We start from the raw sequence: 20,182 nt of genomic DNA, 5'->3' as shown, positions 1-20,182 counted from the left end.
TGACAGAATCTCAGGTGGTAATGAGAAGACATACAGGATGAGATAGATCGCTAAATGAGTGGTGTTGCAATAACAATCTCACTCTGTCAGCAAGACCAAGGAATTGATTGTGGAATTCAAGAAGGGAAATTGGGAGGATGTGTGCCAGTACTCAGGAGTCACTGATGGAATAAGCAGCTTCAGGTTCCAGAGTGACAGCAAAATAGACAATAGGTGCAGGAGTAGGCCATTCGGCCCTTCTAGCCAGCGCCGCCATTCATTGTGATCATGGCTGATCATACACAATCAGTACCCCGTTCCTGCCCTCTCCCCATATCCCTTGACCCCGCTATCTATAAGAGCTCTATCTAACTCTCTCTCTTGAATGCATCCAGAGACTTGGCCTCCACTGCTTTCTGGGGCAGAGCATTCCACATATCCACCACTCTCTGGGTGAAAAAGTTTTTCCGCATCTCTGTTCTACATGGCCTACCCCTTATTCTTAAACTGTGGCCTCTAGTTCTGGACTCGCCCATCAGCGGGAACATGCTTCCTGCCTCCAGCGTGTCCAATCCCTTAATAATCTTATATGTTTCAATCAGATCCCCTCTCATCCTTCTAAATTCCAGTGTATACAAGCCCAGTCGCTCCAACCTTTCAACATATGACAGTCCCGCCATTCCGGGAATTAACCTTGTGAACCTATGCTGCACTCCCTCAATAGCAAGAATGTCCTTCCTCAAATTTGGAGACCAAAACTGCACACAATACTCCAGGTGGGGTCTCACCAGGGCCTTGTACAGCTGCAGAAGGACCTCTTTACTCCTATACTCAATTCCTCTTGTTATAAAGGCATTGATGCAGTCACCAAGAAGACACGCCAAAGGCTTAACTTCATTCAGAGTTTGAGGAGATTTTAGTATGTCACCAAACACTTGCAAATTTCTATAGATGTACACTGGAAGACATTGAGTGGTGTATCACAGACTGATAGGGGAGAGCAGCCAGTTCCATCCTAAACACAACCCTCCCACCATCAATGATATCTTCAAGAGGCAGTGTCACAAGAAGACAGTCCATCATTAAGGACCCTCACTGTCCGGGACATGCCCACTTCTCACACCATCAAGGAGGAAATACAGGAGCATGAAGACAGGGTCAACATTTTAGGAACAGCTGCTTTCCCTCGACCATCGAATTTCTGAACGATCCATGGATCCATGAACTCTATCTTCATTATTCCTCTCCTGCACTATTTATTTGTAAGTTATAACATTTTTTGTTTTGCACTGTCCTGCAACCACAAAATAGCAAATTCTGTTACATGTCAGTGATGATCATCTTGAGATAGTTTAGATTTGCTATCTTAGATTTGTTAACTTTTGATGATTTTTCTCTCTCAATCCCTCTTCCTCTAATTTAAGAGTTTGATTTATCTTGATTATCTAATCTTCAGATTAATAAAGGAAGCTGGTAAACAGGATCTAGAGTTGGCTTACGTCAGCAGTAATTTTATAACTGGTCATGGCATTGGAAAGAATCAACCTCGTAATAAGCAGATGGAAGTGGAATTCAGGAAACAAGAAGAGGTGAGAGCATCTCGTTTCTTTTCCCATTTTGGTTTCACCTCAGCCAGGGAACTGTAGGCTGTGGTGAGCCTAACATCTGTTATAGGAAAGTTATAGTACAGAGTTCTGAGAAACAGGATCTGCTAGCATCCGGAAGACAAGGATTGATTAAGAATAGGCAGCATGGCTTTGGGTGTGGGCAACCTTGTCTCACAAATTTGATTAGAGTTTTTTTGAAGACATGACCAAGTGGATTGATGAGGATAGGGTGATGGATGTTGTTCACCTGGGTTTCAGCAAGGTCTTTGACATGGTCCTGCATGGTGGGCTTGTCTGGAAGGTTAGATCACATGGGATCTATGGTAAGCCAGCCGGTTGGAAACAAATTGGCTTGATGCTGAGAGTTAGAGGGTGGTAGTGGAAGATTGATTCTCAGGTTGGAGGCCTGTGGCCAGGGTGTGTTGCAGGCATTGTCTTTGTCCACCATTCTTTTATGTTTATATTTATTTGGACCACAATATGCTTGTAAATTTGTACATGGCACACATTGGTGGTGTGGTGGACAGTGAAGAAGATGGTTTAAGATTACAGGATTAGAAATACAGGTGATCTGATAAACATGTAACAGAATCAGTTAACTAAATGGATTCAACAGAACTCCAGATGGAGTTTAACTTGAACAAGTGTAAAATTATGAATTTTGGGGTGTTAAGCCATGGCGGGACCTGTATGATGAACAGTATGACCCTGGAGAAAATTACAGAATGGAGTCTTGGGTACAAGTATGTAGTTCCTTTAAAGTGGAGACACAAGTAGTCAAGATGATGAAGAACATTGGTCAGAGCATTGAGCATAAATGTTGGGCATCATATTACAGCTGCATAAGTTGACATTATGGGAAGTCCAGCTATGGGAAGGATGCAATAAAGATTCACAGGGTGTTACCAGGACTGGCAGGCTAGAGGTATGAACGAGGGACTGAATAAGCAAGGGATATTGGAGACTGAAAGATGATAATTGGGGAGTCAAAAATTAAATAACATAGATTTAAGGTGGGAGGGGAAAAGGCTTAAAGGGGACCTGAAGAATAGCTTTTTCCACACAGAATGGTGGGTATATGGAGTGAGGTGGCAGAGGAAGCTGTAGAGGTTACAATGCTTAAAATACATTTTAAACATCAGTTGGGTAGGAAAGGTTTAGAGGGAATGGAGTGGAGTCAAGTTGGAGCTTGTCCCGAGAGTGGGGAAAGACCCATGGTTTGATTATTTTAAGTGCTGGGTCAGGTACAGGCTGAATCGAGCCGGTGGGGTTCAGGTTGCAGAGCATTTCAAAGTGATAGAACTCGATGTTTGGATGACTTAAGTGCTGGGCCAGATTGAAAAGGTGTTGGGAGCCAGAGGCGAGGGACTGACCAGTTCAGCTCGCAACTCTGCAACATTTACTGGGCCCTGCGCTGAATTGAGGTTGCAGCTGTGTGTCTGTGTGACAGACTCCAGTTCTAAATGCTATTTGCTTGCTCTTGTTGTTTGCATGATTTGCTTTTTCTCTGCGCATTGGGTTGTTTAGTCTTTTAAAATTTTTTGGGGGGGTTCTTTGTGTTTGCTTGTAAGGAGATAAGTCTCGAGGTTACTTTGTCTTTAACTCAGTTCTTTGGTTCATGAACATCTTCCTCAAAAATTCAAAGGGCTGGACAAATTGTGCTCTCTTGCATGATTGACTGGTTGTTGAGTTTCAAGAACTGTAGCTACATTAATGTCATCCTTATTTCTCTCGAACGTTGTTGCAGGTGCTGAGAAAATTTCGTGCACATGAAACCAACCTGCTTATTGCAACTAGTGTTGTTGAGGAGGGAGTTGATATTCCAAAGTGCAATCTGGTAGTTCGCTTTGATTTACCAACAGAATATCGTTCTTATGTGCAATCAAAAGGAAGAGCACGAGCTCCCATCTCAAACTACATCATGCTTTCAGATTCTGACAAAATTGAAGATTTCAAAGAGGATCTCAAAACCTACAAAGCAATTGAAAAGGTACCAGATCATTTATTTGATAAGTACAATTTGTGCAGTAACAGTAGCAATGATCACTTTTTAATTAAAATTTACATCATTTTACAAGGGTAGGGAAGTGAAATGTTGAATATTCTTTCATCTGATCAAGTATGTTTAACTTTATTCTTGGGCTTTAGAAAACAGTGACAACCAATGTTTATTATTATACCAATAACAACTTGATTTACTGGACTAGAATCATGAAGGATGAAAAGGAAAGGCCTGCAGCAAAATTAATCTCAGGGTTGTATGTGCTGACATATACTTTGGTAATAAAATTTACTTTGAACTTTGGAAGCTACTTGATGAAGCAGTTGCCTTTTCACCAACTTCCTTGATAACTCATTCATCAGTATTCTTTTCTGAAGTGGTCATCAGTCAGTAAACCTGCAACGTTAACTTTATAAGTTCCGTCAAAGCTGTTATTTTAGCCTTTTGCATCAGCTTTATGGCATCCAAATAGAATTTACATAAATTTCTTGATGGTATCAACATTTTAAGTTGGAACGCTAACTTGTATTATTCAGATTGTCACGATGTGAATTGAACAGTCAGTTTTGGGTTTCAAATCCATTGTGCTACCAGATCCGCAACTGATCCGCTCTTCAGGTTTATAGAACGTGGAACAGTATAGCACAAAATAGGCCCTTTGGCCCATCATTATGTCTGTGCCGAGCATCATGCCAAATTAAATCTTCCGCCTGCGTCTGATCCATGTAACTCCATATAATATTCATGTTTTAACAGCCTCTTAAATGCCACTGTTATATCTACTTTCACCAATCCCCCATGCATCTACCATTCTCTGTACAAGTTCTTTTAAAAAAAAACTCCCCAAATTTCTCAAATTCCCCACTCTCGCCTTAAATGCTGCTGTCTATTGCTAGATACTACTGTCCTGGGGGAGAAAGAGTCTGACCATCAGTGCCTTTCATTGTCATCAGGTCTCCCCTCAACCTCTGTCCCAGAGTCAACAACCCAAGCTTGTCCATATAGCTCATATGGACTTCTAATCTAGGCAGCATTCTGCTAAGTAACAATCTGCTGGAAGGAAGCTGGTTGAGCAGCATGTGTGGGAGGAAGGAAGTTGTTGAAGTTTTGGATCAGAGCCCTGCATCAGGACTGAGTGGAAAGGTGAGAAGAGTACCCTGGTAAACATCAACATCCTTTCTGTAAAAGGGAGACCAGAATAGCACACAGTACTCCTAGTGCAACCTAACCAAAGTTTTATATAGCTGATAACATAAATCCCTTATATTCAACATACCAACCAATGAAGTTACCTTTGCTACCCTGTCTAACTGTGTGGCCACTTTCAGTGAGCTATGGGTTTGGACCAAAATATACTTTGTAAATCTATACTGTTATAGGTCCTGTCATTGACTGTAAACTTTTCCCTTACGTTAGACATCCCTTCTCACACTTGTTTGGATTAAACTCCATCCTCCATTTCTCTGTCCTTTATCTATATTCTGCTATATCCGTTGACAATCCTCTACACTGTCCACACTCTACCAATCTGCAATGTTACAAACCCACACACCTGAATTTTCATTCAGGTAATTTGTATACATCACAAAAAATATGCCTCAGTGCCAATCTTTGCGGAACACCAACTGGTCACTGGCCAGCAGGATGGGTGCCATGAATAGCATGGTGCTACTACAGTTTGGGGCGTTGGAGTTCGGAGCCAGTCCCAGTGTCCTCTGCAAAGAGTTTATATGTCCTCCCCATGGAATGTGTGGGTTTTTCCAGCTGCTGCAGTTTCCTCCTACAGTCCAAAGACGTACCAGTTAATTGGTCATTGTAAATTGTTCTGTGATTAGGCTAAGGTTAAATTGGCGAGTTGCTGGGGAGCATGGCTCAAAGGACCAGGGAGACCTATTCTGTGCTGTATCTCTAAATAAAAATTAAAAAAAAAAATAGAATAAATAGAATACCGTCTCATCTGTGGGCAAGCCATTTTTGAATCCAGATTTCAGCCAAGGTAATATTAGTGGTTCCCATTGTCTTGATGCAACCTCTACAAACTTACACATGCCCCTTCCAGCAGAGGTTCCTGGATAGAGAATGGAAGCAGAATCCTGGCTGACTCTCCACACATCTACCAGCCCAGGAACATTGAAGCCAATGATTTTGTTGTATGTCACAAAAAATGCAAAATCAAACTTGTTGCTTTTGTGAAAGTGAGAGCAAGTTAAATTAAGTTGGCTTTGGCCATGCTGGTGGCTGAGCATCTACAGGTAGCTGCATGGTTAAAGTAGCTAACATTCATGTTCCTGTCAACTGTCAAGTCTCCTCTGTAGTCTACATTCATGATCCTATTTCTATTTTATGGTCTTGACACAAAACTATAATCATTCTTTCCTATCACAGAAGCTTCTAGACCAGCTGAGTTCCTCCAGTAGTGCTTTTGTTCCAGATTCTGTGCTTGTATTTATGAATGTTATATCAAAACTAAACCAAGTTTATCTTATGTAGTTGAGCAGGCAGGCAGTGGCTTTCTTTGGGGAATGCTGAATGATGTAAACAGCATACCAGGTTTCTTAAAAAGTGAGTAGGAAATGCCTTGGGAGATCATCATCAGAAATGTAGTTAATGATTGAACAGTGATTGTAAAACATTACGTTGTTGCTATATATTCTAGGAAGTTCATATTTCTATTGATACCTTCTTTGCTGCCCACACCACTGTCGTGGGCCGAATCAAAGGTGGTGACAAATCGGCATATAGGACGGAGATTGAAAATCTGGTGCCACTGAGTGGTTCCATCACAACCTCTTACTGAACGTCAGCAAGATCAAGGAGCTGATTATTGACCGACAAGGAAATCAGAGGTCCGAGAGCCAGTCCTCATTGGGGTATCAGAATTGGAGAGGGTCAGCAACTTTATATTCCTCAGTGTTATTGTTCCGGAGGCCCTTGTCCTCGGCCCTGCATCGCAAGTACAAAGAATGCATGACAGTGCCTGTACTTTAGGAGTTTGTGAAGATTCATTATGATATCTAAGACTTTGACAGACTTCTATAGATGTTTCCTGACAGTATATTAACTGGCTGCATCACAGCATGGTGTGAAACACCAATGCCCTTGAAGGAAGATCCTATAAAAAAGTAGTGGGTACCACCCAGTGATTCATGGATAAAGTCCTCCCCACCATTGAGCACATTTACATGAAGCATTGTAGGAAAGCAGCATCCATCATCAGGGACCCCCAGGATGTGCTCTCTTTTCACTGCTGCCATCAGGAAGAAAGTACAGGAGCCTCAGGACTCGCACCACCAGGTTCAGGAATGGCTATTACCCCATCTGGCTCCCAACATTGAAATAGTCCCTCAACCTATGGACTCACTTTTGAGGACTTTTCATCTCAATGTGCTCGATATTTTTTGCTTATTTATTTATGATTATTTCTTTCTTTTCGTATTTGCAGAGTTTGTTTTTTTGCACATTAGTTGAATGCCTAAGTTGGTGTGGTCTTTCATTGATTCTATTTTAGTTATTATTCTATTATGGGTTTATTTAGTATGCCTACAAGAAAATGATCTCAGGGGCTTGTATATGGTGATAATAAATTTACTTTGAAATTTAAGATTCTCCGAAATAAATGCTCAAAGTCTGTGGATTCTGCTGATGTGGAGGTAGAACCTGTAACCGATGATGATGAACTGCTTCCTCCATATGTACTGAGACCAGAAGACGGGAGCCCGCGAGTAACTATTAACACTGCAATTGGACATGTGAACAGGTAAGAGTCTAAGCATTGGCAGAATACACTTCCAGGCATTCAATAACACCAGCCTTGTTTCCACTATATCTACTATCTGCTTGTGGTTTATTGTTTAGTTTTCATAAAATAAAGTAATATCAAAAAGTACAAAAGACCTAGCAAGTAGTGTAGTAAGCTAAATTGTATGTCTTTTAGTTATTCTCCTTTTGACTCATAAAATACTAATTGCTGAAGGTCCAAGTTTTTAACTCTTTTGAATATTTGATGTACACAATTATAATTTGGGGAATTGAATGTCTACATATTTTATCATGTGCCTCCAGGTAATCTGAAAACTCATCCTTAATAATCAAAGGATGAGTAATTTGATTAATAATCAAATAATCCTGACATCTTCCCAACCACTGATGTCAGGCTAATTGGCCTATAATTTACTGTCTTTTGCCTCCCTCTCTTCTTCGAGTGGAGTGATACTTGTAATTTTCCTGTCCTCCAGGATCATTCTAGACTCTGGTGATTCTTGAAGGATCATTGTTAATACCTCTTTCAGAACACTGGTGTTGTCCATGTGGTCCAGATGACTTATCTACCTTCAAACCTTTCAACTTCCCAAGCATCTTCTCCTGCCTCCTGACACACTCAAGCTTCTGAGTGAGTCTGCCCCTTGATATACTCAAGCTTCTGGTGTCTTCCACATTGAAGAATGACCACCACTTCAGTAAATTACATCACTTGGCTGTCTTTCTACCTGCATACAGGTAGAGACTAAAGAGCAAAGCTCTAGAGATCAGGACAGCAAAAAGGTGGTGGCGGGAGGTGGAGGAATGGCTATGGGCTTGCTTCAAGTCAGTTGTCTAGACGAGTTCAGGCACTCATCTGGGGATCTGAATGAATACACCGTGGTTGTAATGGACTTTATTAAAACAGCTGTAGACAAGTGTATCCCCACAAAATCATTCCGTCTTTCCCAATCAGAAGCCCTGGATGAACCATAAGATCCGAAATCTGCTGAGAGCTAGATCAGAAGCTTTCAAGTCTCCAAGAAAGTTGCAAGTGGTCCAGGTACGATCTCCAGAAAGCCATTTCAAGGCAAAGTGGCAATTCCAAACCAAACTTGAATCAACAAAGGATGCTCGACAGTTCTGTCAAGACTTGAATACGATCACCTCATAAAGTTAAATCAAATGTAGGAGACAGCATGACTTCTCTTCCAAATGAGCTCAAGGCCTTCTGTCCTCACTTTGACCATCAAAACATGGAGGAAGCATCACAAACTCCCACATCCCCCAATGATCCTATGCTTTCAACCTCGGAAGCTGATGTGCGAGTAGCCTTCAGGAGGGTGAACTCGTGAAGCATCCTGCCCAGATGCACTACCTGGTCAAGTACTAAAGATTAGTGCTAATCAACTACTGGTATGTTTATTGAGATCTTTAACCTCTCGCTTTGGTAGCATGGTACCCACCGGCTTCAATTATACTGGTGCCCAAGAAGGGCATGGTGACCTGGCTCAATGACGGTTGCCCAGTAGCACTCACATCCACAGTGATGAAGTGTTTTGAGAGGTTTGTTTTGAAACATACCAACTGCAGTCTGGGAAATGACTTTTCTCCCACATTCCCAAGCATATACAGGTTGATGGGTTAATTGGCCACTGTATATTGGTCCTTGTATATAAATAAGTGGTATAACCTCAGGTGAGTTGTGACTGGAGAAAATAAAATGGATTGGGATGGGTTGAGTGGAAAGATGGGTGTTTGATGCACAGCCTGGACTCTGTGCTGAGGGACTTGTTTCTAAGTTGTATCTGCTATAGCTGTAGCCATTTTAACTTTGGGATGTGGTAGGAAACAAGGGGGAGCCCATACAATCACATGAGGTCAAAATCAAGTTCTTCTCATTGGAGTTGTGAGACAGCTGTATCATCTTCTGCATTGCTGGGGTTAATTTGAGGGAATCCCTGTCCAATAACCATATTTTTGTTGATGGACCTCAACAAATGGACAGCAATACTTTAACAACTCTCTGAAAGGCAGTTATTGATTGGTCATAAATGTTGGCCTCATCAATAATTAATTCTGTAAAAAAAAAAAAAAAAAAAAAAAAATTCTTTATGTGAAAGTCATTTCCAAAACTTAAAGCCTGTTGCTTAACTGAAATTTAAGTCTGAAAGATAGAATGCACTACCAACTGAATATACAGGTATTTAATTTGTATGTAGAGCTTGTGTACAAGGTGCTTGAGCACTTGCTGTGAATGACACATTATTCCTGGAAGTTCGACACAGAACCTGTTGGAAAGGAAGTAACTGAGGGTCAAACACTATCTTTAAAGTAGTTGTACTCAGTTTTCTATCGGGTATTACAAGTACGCAACTGCAATCACGAGGTAAACCAAATCAATAGGTATGCAGTAAATCAGGTTAAAAGGGTTGTGGAAGCTGGAACATGCGGAGTCTAAAGCAAACACAACCTGGTGAGGCAGATACTGAACAACTGAGATTTCCAAATCATTGAATGACAAATTACTTGTATTTTTACTATTCTACTGGCTTAATATTCAATTCTTTAATAGGCCTTGCTGAGATATTGCCATTCAGAATTGGAATCAGTTCTAGTATCACTGGTATATGTCGTTAAATTTGTTGTTTTGAGACAGCAGTACATTGTAATTTATAGTTTTTTAAAAATTACATATGTCAATGTGCATATATTTAAAAATTTAAACTAAGTACTGCAAAAAGAGAGGAATAATTGTGAGGTGGTGGTCATGAGTTTGTTGTCCATTCCAGAAACCTGGGGAGGAAGAAGCTGTTTCCAAATCAGTGAGTGTTGGTCTTCAGGCTCCTGTACCACCACCTTAATGGTAGTAACAAGAATAGGACATGTAATAGGTGATGGGGGTCCTTGATGATGGATGCCGCTGTTTTGAGGCATCACGTTTTGAAAGTGTCCTCTGCTGGGGAGGCTAGTGCCCATGATGGAGCTGGCTGAGGTTACAACCTTAAGCTGCTTTTTCTGATCCTGTGCAGTGGCCCCTCCATAGTAGATGGTGATGCAACCAGTTAGAATGCTCTCCAGTATATCTCCACACAGTCATGGGTGTAGGGAAAGTAGAGCAATGGGCTAAGCATGCATCCTTCAGGTGCACCAATGTTGATGGCCAGCGAGAAGATGTTTTTTTCCAATCCACACTGATACACTGAGGTGATCTTTCAAACTTACTGTGATGGTGCTGCAGTGCTGTGGTTCGCACCATTGTCTTAATTACAACACAATCCAGAAGCTCAGTCACATGGCACTTTTTCTCAGTCTAGTGCAGGGGTTCCCTTCCTTTCTTATGCCATGGACCCCTATCATTAACCGAGGGGTCTGTGGGCTCCAGGTTGGGAACTCTGGCTCTGGTTTATTTCTGGAGTTGAAACCACCTGGAGCCATCTTCAATCACTGTGCAGCAGAATTTGACCTGGCACTTTTAATTGAGAATCACCCTTGCACTAACTACACAGTTTTAAAGAAGACTTGCTTTATAAGACCAAGGAGCAGGATTAAGCCACTTGGCCCATCAGGTCTGCTCTGCCGTTTCCTCTCAATAGTGTCATAGGGCGTTCTGGAGTTTGGGAGTTCAATCCCATTGCTATCTCTAAGGGGTTTGCACATTCTCCCCGTGTGACTCTATGGGTTGTTGTAAATTGTCCTGTGAGGTGGATTGCTGGTCAATGTGGTTCGTTGGGCCAGAAGGTCCTGTTCCCCTCTGTATCCCTAAATAAAATAAAAATAAGATTTCATCATGGCTGATTCATTACCTCTCTCAACCCCATTTTCCTGCCTTCTCCCCATATCCTTTGGGTTCTCCATTGATTGGGGTCGATCATGGATGCTGTGTCCCTGCTATGTATGTGAGACACAAGCCATGGCAGTGCAATATGGAGAGCAAGCTGTTGCCTACTTGGCAGGCTTCCCCCTTCACGCAGCTGATGAATCCAAAGGAACAGCAGAGACTGATACAGTTAGGCACCAGTGGTGTCACAGGACTTCCAATTAGTGGTGAACTCAACATAGGACTGCCTGAGGGTCACCAGCTCCAAATTTTTCCTTGGGGTTCACTTCCAAAGCCTTACCTAAGAGTGGGTATAGCCACAAGGCAGTGGAGGTTGAGATTAGTTTTGCTTCCCCTAAATGAGCTGATAACCATGGCCAACAAGCCCCATCTACCCAAAGCGACTGGTTTTAAAGCACCAGTAGCCCACCTTTTCCCCTCCTGTCAGTAGAAATGGTTCCACTGGATTTAGTAGCTAAGTCACATGTGAAGACCAGGAGCTGGACTTGGTTGTTAGGGACTATTTGAGGCGCATGCCATTGGGAGCATATAGTGGGGGCTTATCCACACTACTCTCCCCCCCCATCCCCTCGTGCACACTATAATAATCTTAAGGAACCCTTTGACATCCTTACTAATAAAGAACACATCAAGCTCTGCTTTAGATATACCTAATGACTTGGTCTCCACAGACAACTGTGGCAATGAATTCCACAGATTTCCCACCATCTGTCTCAAGAAATTTCTCTGCATCTCATTCTAAAAGAACATCCTAGTATTCTGAGGCTGTGCTCTTTCGTCTTTGACTCCCCCACTATCAGAAACATCCTCCACATCCACTCTATCTAGGCCTTTCAATAGTTGATACGTTTCAGTGAGATTCCCTGTCATTCCTCTAAACTCCAGAGTACAGGTTCAGAGCCAGCAAACGCTCCTCATACATTAACCCTTTTGTTACGGGGATAATTCGCGTGAGCCTTCTCTGGCTTCTCTTGAATGCCAACATTGCATTTGCTTTTCTTATCACTGACCCAACCTACATGTTAGCCTTTAGGGAATCTTGCACTTGGACTCCCAAGTCCCTTTGCACCTCTGATTTCTGATTTTTCTCCGCATTTAGAAAATGGTCTATTTGTCACAAGTATATTGAAAATCAAAGCATAGAGTGAAATGCGTTGTTTGCATTGATGACCAACACAGTCTGTGGATTGCTGGAGACAGCCCACGTGTGTCACTGTACTTCCACCTCCAACGTAGCACCTTATCAGGATGGTAGGGAGGAATCTTCCACTTGAAGCATCACAACATATCTTACAGGAAATTGGCCCCTGCTCTTCAGCCAGGCCACTGATTGTCAGCCCATTGTCCCCTGACGTCAGTACAATGAGAAAAGTGTAGAATGGGCATTCAGCAGCAGACCAAAACCATCAGTAGTGTGCAATGTAAAAGCATTTTTAGGCCAAGCAGATTAATCAGGCAGCTATTATTATAACTGTAGACATGATCCACATTCTTAAGTACATGTCAGTGCAGTTCTGACTTAAGGTCAGCATTGAGTATACTAAGGAAAAGTAATTGTGACTCTTATGCCCTTTATATCATACTCAGGCAGGAAAAATGTACTCTGGAGATTCCCCTTCAATTTAATTGAGCTCCTAAACACAACTCTTTCATGCTGTTTTTAAAAACAGTTCCTTTTGAGTGATAGGATGTCTTGTTAAATTTTCCCATGGTTTTCCTTGAGCAGGGAAGTAACAAAAAGGGGGAAATGTAGAGCAGCATCTTGAGTATCTTCCAGAGGTTAGCAGATGTATTCATGTCTTTAAGTGCTTTGATTTTTAGGTTGCATGCAAGATCAATATCAAGTCAAGTCAACTTTTATTGTCATTTCGACCATAACTGCTGGTACAGTGCATAGTAAACATGAGACAACGTTTTTCAGGACCATGGTTTACATGACGCAGTACAAAAACTAGACTGAACTACGTAATTTAAAAAAAACACAGAGAAAGCTATACTAGACTACAGACCTACACTGGACTGCATAAAGTGCACAAAAACAGTACTGGCATTACAATAAAGAATAAACAGGACAGTAGGGCAAGGTGTCAGTCCAGGCTTTGGGTATTGAGGAGTCTGATAGCTTGGGGGAAGAAACTGTTATATAGTCTGGTCGTAAGAGCCCAAATGCTTTGGAGCCTTTTCCCAGACGGCAGGAGGGAGAAGAGATTGTATGAGGGGTGCATGGGGCCCTTCATAATGCTGTTTCCTTTGCGGATGCATCGTGTAGTGTAAATGTCCGTGATGGCGGGAAGAGAGACCCCGATGGTCTTCTCAGCTGACCTCACTATCCGCTGCAGGGTCTTGCGATCCGAAATAGTGCAATTTCCGAACCAGGCAGTGATGCAGTTGCTCAGGACGCTCTCAATACAACCCCTGTAGAATGTGATGAGGATGGGGGGGTGGGAGATGGACTTTCCTCAGCCTTCGCAAAAAGTAGAGACGCTGCTGGGCTTTCTTTGCTATGGAGCTGGTGTTGAGGGACCAGGTGAGATTCTCCGTCAGGTGAACACCAAGAAATTTGGTGCTCTTTATGATCTCTACCGAGGAGCCGTTGATGTTCAGTCAACAATCATCTCTTTTGTTTTGTTCACACTAAGAGACAGGTTTTTGGCTCTGCAGCAGTCCATTAGCTGCTGCACCTCCTCTCTGTAAGCTGACTCGTCGTTCTTGCGGATGAGATCCACGACGGTCATGTCATCGGCGAACTTGATGATGTGGTTCGAGCTGTGTATTGCAGCACAGTCGTGGGTCAGCAGAGTGAACAGTGAATATTTTAATATTCATGAATTAATACACACTGAAATTTGTGTGGTTATATTCCCTGGTTGCATTTGGAGATGTATTCCAATTTTCAGATGTACTATTGTTGTTTTAGTGAGTTTGCTTCTTTCTGTAAGTGAGATTTCATGCTCATAATTTTAGCATTACATTACACAATGTAAAGATGATCTATGAATTTTGCTGGGTTTGGTATAACTGCATTCTAACTTTATCTCCATTACAAAAAATAACATTAAGAAGGGATTATACAGTCCCAGAAACTAATTTTTTTAGCCATTGGAGCTGGATATCTCCCTTAAAAGCTATGTTATCTTTATACTATTGTCAGCACGAACGTTCATTTCTATATATCTGCTTTATGTATGAAGGTAATGGTATACAGAATTATAAATTGAATAAAAATAGATTGTGAAATATTTTGACATTTGTATTAAGCCAATTCTGTCTTATCATGATGACGTCCTTTCCATAATTAAGACTATATGTATTCATGTTTCTCTTGTGAGCCATGATACAAATGATACATTTTGTAGGAACAGCTTTTGTGAAGCTGAATGTTTCAACCTGTTACACATTGCGTTTTGAATAAATATTGATGTAATTTCTGTGCTGCACCAAATACAAAACTTGGTAGGAATATGAATTGTAATTTTATTTGTTTTCTTTATAGGTACTGTGCCAGATTACCAAGTGACCCCTTCACACATTTGGCACCAAAGTGTAAAACTCAAGAGCTATCAGATGGTACTTTTAAGTCAACACTCTACCTTCCAATCAACTCACCCCTCCGCATCCCAGTAACTGTGAGTAAACATTGAACTAGTGGTATCCTCATAATGTAAACCCTTGATTATTGTGCTTGCTCATAGTTTCAGCTAATGTTTCCTTTTTTTTCTGACTATGTTAATGATTTGCATTTTGGGGGGGAAGTTCCAATGGATTTTCAATCTGGACTATTCATGAAACTAGTTTAAAATTCATGAAATTAATTTGGAAACGGAGTAGCCTTCCAAAAGGCCCTGAACTGGATTGGTCAGGAGAGTACTGTAGCTTTTTAAATAGTGACATGGCATTAAGATATATCCTACCACCACCTGTGGTTCACATTTCAGGAATAAATTCAAAAAACCCTGTCTGTCTTAACCAAAAGAGCTGAAAGTACTCTGATCAACCAGAGAAAAGACATGTTCATATTTGCCTTTACTTTTTGAGTACTGACCCATTGTATAATTCCTACATGTTTGTATTGGAAGGAATTTTGATTTATAAAGTGCCTGTCATGATCTCTGGGATCCCTTAAGTAGAGGCAATGTTTTAAAAAAAAAAGACGGCTAAGTCGATACACAGCAGTAAGGTAAAATTTGGTGGTGTAATGTAGATATAAGGGATGAATTGGTAACATCACCGAGGAAAACTGTCCTCATGTTGCATTGTGGTATAGCAATGTGCTACACACAGAGCTAGAAATAACGACACGCAGTCTGTAAGTTGCACTCCAGACTAGTTTATTCAAACTTCGCGGCACTGGCTTTTACGCAGTTCTGTTCCCGCCCTCTTCGGGCGGAAATGACATCAGAGGTGCATTACAAAAGTCTCTTCCCGCGCGTGGACTCTCTCCCCTTGCTGGTGAAGAAGGCCCAGCGCCATTTTGGGGCTGGCCTCTCTGCGGACACACACACCATTTTGTGAGCCGGTTCGCCTGCACAGAAAGTGGGTTGCCACATAAACCCCCCCCCAGAACTGGCAATACAGCCCCCCCAATGTCCACAGTCTGGATCAGTCTCTGTTTGGGCAGTCTGCCTCTGTGCCATGGTGCCTGAACCTTGACTGGCTGCACCAAGTCCACATGGGCCAGTTTGAGTCGGTCCACCGTGAAAACTACCTCTTCCCACCCAGTGTCCAGAATGTATGTGGACCCGTTGTTCCTGATCACCTTGAACGGCCCCTCGTATGTGCGGCACGGTGTAGCAGTCTGGAGTTGTAGCCTTGTTCAGTCTGTGGTAGTAGCTGCATGGTCTCTAGCCCCTGGCTGCTTTGGGCACCATATGCAGGGGGGAGGCCCATGGGCTGTCGGACCGCCGTATGATCCCCAATTCCTCCATCCTCTTGAACTCCTCCTTCACCAGGCGGAGCTTGTCCGAGGGTAGCCTTCGTGCACAGGCGTGGAGGGGTGGTCCCTGGGTCAGAATGTGGTGCTGTACTCTTTGTCTGGGCATGGCTGCCATGAACTGCGGTGCCAGAACCGATGGAAAGTCCGCCAGGATTCTGGTGAATTCGTTGTCAAACAGCGTGATGGAGTCCAGGTGTGGGGCTGGCAACTTGGCTTCACCCAGGGAGAATGTCTGGAAAGTCTTGGAATGGACCAGTCTTTTCCTTTGCAAGTCGACCAGCAGGCTGTGAGCTCGCAAGAAGTCCACCCCCAGGAGTGGTTGGGCTACGGCAGCCAGTGTGAAGTCCCACATGAGCCGGCTGGCGCCGAACTGCAACTGCACTGTGCGGGTGCCATAGGTCTGTATCGTGCTGCCGTTTGCGGCCCTTGGGGTGGGTCCTGGCTTCCTGTTGCGGGTGTTGTACCCTGTTGGGGGTAAGACACTGATTTCCGCTCTGGTGTCGACCAAGAAGCAGCGTCCTGACTGTTTGTCCCAGACGTACAAGAGGCTGTCCTGGTGGCCAGCCGCCATAGCCATTAGCAGCGGCTGGCCCTGGTGTTCCCCGGGAACTTGAAGGGCGGGCGACGATGGTGGGCTTCTGTGCCCCACTGCTGGTGGTAGAAACACTACCGTTCATTGGCCTCCTCACTCCTGCCTCTGGGTTGTGTGTGCTCCGTTGCCGGGCCTGGTCTGGCCTGCTGTTTGGCGCGTGGCTTGGTAATCTGTCCGATGGACACCCCACTCTCCCTCTTGGCTTTCCACAGCACGTCTGCCCGGGCCATCACCTTCTGGAGGTCACTGAAATCTGCGTCGGCCAGTACAGCTGTATGTCCTCGGGCAGTTGCTCTAGGAACGCCTGTTCAAACATGAGGCAGGGCTTGTGTCCTTCAGCCAGAGCCAACATCTCGTTCATTAATGCTGACAGCGGCCTGTCTCCCAAACCGTCCAGGTGCAGCGAGCAGGCACCTCGCTCACGCTGTGAGAGGCCAAAGGTCCCTATGAGCAGCGCTTTGAATGCTGCATATTTGCCTTCTTACAGGGGTGACTGTATGAAATCCTCAACCTGGGCGGCTGTCTCCTGGTCAAGGGAGCTCACCATGTAAATAGTAACACGTGGAATCAGGATATCTGCTGAATCTGCAACTGGGCTTCTGCTTGGCCAAACCACACGCTTGGTCCAGAAAGTTGGTGGTTTTAGCGAAACTGCATGAACAGATGAAGAGTCGATCATCTTTGGTCCAAATCCAGTTTGGACCGTCGGGGTGATGTGCTACACACAGCTAGAAATAATGACACGCAGTCCATAAGTTTCACTCCAGACTAGTTTATTCAAACTTCGCGGCACTCGCTTTTACGCAGTTCTGTTCCCGCCCTCTCTGGGTGGAAATGACGCCAGAGATGCATTACAAAGTCTCTTCCCGCACATGGGCTTTCACCCCTTGCTGGTGAAGAAGGCCCAGCGCCATTTTGGGGCTGGCCTCTCTGCCAACACGCACACCATTTTGTGAGCCGGTTCGCCTGCGTAGAAAGTGGGTTGCCACAGTGGGTCATTTTATACCTTTAGAAATGGAAAACAGCATTTCAGTTTGCCAGTCTAATGATATAAGCTATATTATTGGCTCGAGTCAGAGTTGATAGTGCTACATCTTTGATTTCTTGACCATCTCTTTGATATCTTGATGTTCTCTGATTCTCCTGCTTCTCCCTCTGATTTCATGCATTGAATTTGCAAGCTCAGTGTTTGGCCGTGTAATGCAGCCTTGTTTTGACTGTTTTAGTAAAATAGCTAGATATGGTAAAGGTGATATATATTATTAACTTCTATTTGACACCTAGGGTCTTCCAATGCCCTGCATAAGATTGGCTGAGAAAGCAGCAGCCCTTCTTTGCTGTGAACGACTGCACAAAATAGGTAAGTGATAAACAAACTTGTTCTTGTATTTGAGCAACTGGACAATCTACTGCAGGTATTATAGTTTCTCTTTTGTGCAGGTGAACTGGATGATCACTTAATGCCAGTCGGAAAGGAAACAGTGAAATACGAAGAAGAGCTTGATTTGCATGATGAGGAAGAAACCAATATTCCTGGAAGACCAGGTTCCACAAAACGAAGACAGTGCTATCCTAAAGCAGTAAGTGGAATGGAGTATGCAGGTGTAAGGATGAGCAGGAGTAGGCCATCCTGCCCTCGGAGCTGCCTTGTCATTCACCATGGTTACGGTTTACCTCACTGCCACTTTCCTGCACTAAACCGCAAAAACCTTGAATTGCTTGACCTTCTATAGCTGCTGAGGATGGGGAGTTTCATGGTTTCAAGCTTTGCTTCCTAGTCCTACATAGCAAGTCAAGCCCTTTAAGAATTTTGTATGTTTTATTCAGACCTCTGTCATTTGAAATCTAAAGAATGCAGTCCAAGCTACTCAATCTTTCCTCCTACAGCAAACCATTCATCCCTGAACCCATCTTGTGAGCCTTCGCTGAATTCCATCTGCAAGAAACCAAAACCATACTCTGGGCGTGTTTTTATTCGGCCCCTATTATTATTGTAAGACCATAAGATATAGGAGCAGAAGTAGGCCATTCGGCCCATCAAGTCTGCTCTGCCATTCAATCATGGGCTGATCCAATTCTTGCAGTCATCCCCACTCCCCTGCTTTCACCCCATGCCCTTTGATGCCCTGTGTAATCAAAAACCTATCTATCTCTGCCTTAAGTACACCCAGTGACTTGGCCTGCACAGCCGTTTGTGGCAACAAATTCCACAGATGTACCATCCTCTGACTAAAGTAATTTCTCTGCATCTCAGTTCTAAAAGCATGTCCTTCAATCCTGAAGTTGTGCCCTCTTGTTCTAGACTCCCCTACCATGGGAAATAACTTTACCATATCTAATCTGTTCAGGCCTTTTAACCTTCAGAATGTTTCTGTGAGATCCCCCCTCATTCTCCTGAACTCCAGGAAATACAGCCCAAGAACTGCCAGACGTTCCTCATACGGTAACCTTTTCATCCCTGGAATTATTCTCGTGAATCTTCTCTGAACCCTCTCCAATGTCAGTATATCCTTTCTAAAATAAGGAGCCCAAAACTGCACACAATACTCCAAGTGTGGTCTCATGAGTGACCTATAGAGCCTCAACATCACATCCCTGCTCTTATAATTCTATGCCTCTAGAAATGAATGGCAACATTGCATTCACCCTCCTTCACAACCAACTCAACCTGGAGGTTAACCTTTAGGGTATCTTGCACAAGAACTCCCAAGTCCCTTTTCATCTCTGCATTTTGAATTCTCTCCCCATCTAAATAATAGTCTGCCTGTTTATTTCTTTCACCAAAGTGCGTGGCCATACACTTTCCAATGTTGTATTTCATTTGCCACTTCTTTGCCCATTCCCCTAAACTACTAAGTCTTTCTGCAGGCTCTGTTTCCTCAACACTACCTGCTCTTCAAACTTAGCCACAAATCCATTGATCTCATTGTCCAAATCATTGACCTCCAAGCATTGTTCTTGTTCTGTCTCAAAAATGGTACTATGAATTGCAAATCTTCTGGATCCTTCAGAACTGTTACAAAGCCAAATAATTTGGTCTGTTGACCATATACCCCTCTCTCTCTTTTATTAGATTCCCGAATGTCTGAGGAACAGTTACCCTAAAGCAAATCAGCCGTGTTACCTGTATGTGATTGGCATGGTGTTGACCACTCCTCTTCCTGATGAGCTCAACTTCAGAAGGAGAAAGCTGTACCCTCCAGAAGATACAACCCGATGCTTTGGAATTCTGACTGCCAAACCAATACCACAGGTACTTTAATCATGACAGTGTAAGATTTGGTGTTTTACAGACAGATGGGAAACTCCATAGTTCACAGGGCAAGCAACGTAGTTTAACATATCTGAATCTCGCTTTATGGAAAAGAGACCTAATCCCTGTGGAGAGTTACTTTCAAGTCAGTGACCTTTCATCAGAAGCATTTAATTTTGACTGCAGATGATAGAAATGTTGAAGTCAGATGCTAAATCTTTCTTTTTTACATTGGTA

General features: G+C 43.1%; 1 protein-coding gene across 4 annotated transcripts in view; it reads left to right on the top strand.

Annotated features, from left to right (window-relative positions):
• dicer1 (dicer 1, ribonuclease type III) overlaps positions 1-20,182 on the top strand; it is a 140,976-nt gene that overhangs the window by 68,993 nt on the left and 51,801 nt on the right. For all 4 annotated transcript variants that reach the window (XM_073039417.1, XM_073039421.1, XM_073039419.1 and 1 more), the window contains exons 11-17: positions 1,436-1,568; positions 3,334-3,576; positions 7,191-7,345; positions 14,661-14,793; positions 17,977-18,052; positions 18,133-18,272; positions 19,766-19,945. In XM_073039417.1, the coding sequence (XP_072895518.1) occupies positions 1,436-1,568; positions 3,334-3,576; positions 7,191-7,345; positions 14,661-14,793; positions 17,977-18,052; positions 18,133-18,272; positions 19,766-19,945 (1,060 nt within the window). The remainder of the gene's footprint in view (positions 1-1,435; positions 1,569-3,333; positions 3,577-7,190; positions 7,346-14,660; positions 14,794-17,976; positions 18,053-18,132; positions 18,273-19,765; positions 19,946-20,182) is intronic.

This window comes from Hemitrygon akajei, chromosome 3 (assembly GCF_048418815.1).
Source record: "Hemitrygon akajei chromosome 3, sHemAka1.3, whole genome shotgun sequence".
Lineage (NCBI taxonomy): Eukaryota > Metazoa > Chordata > Chondrichthyes > Myliobatiformes > Dasyatidae > Hemitrygon > Hemitrygon akajei.
This window is presented reverse-complemented; position numbering and strand designations above follow the sequence as displayed.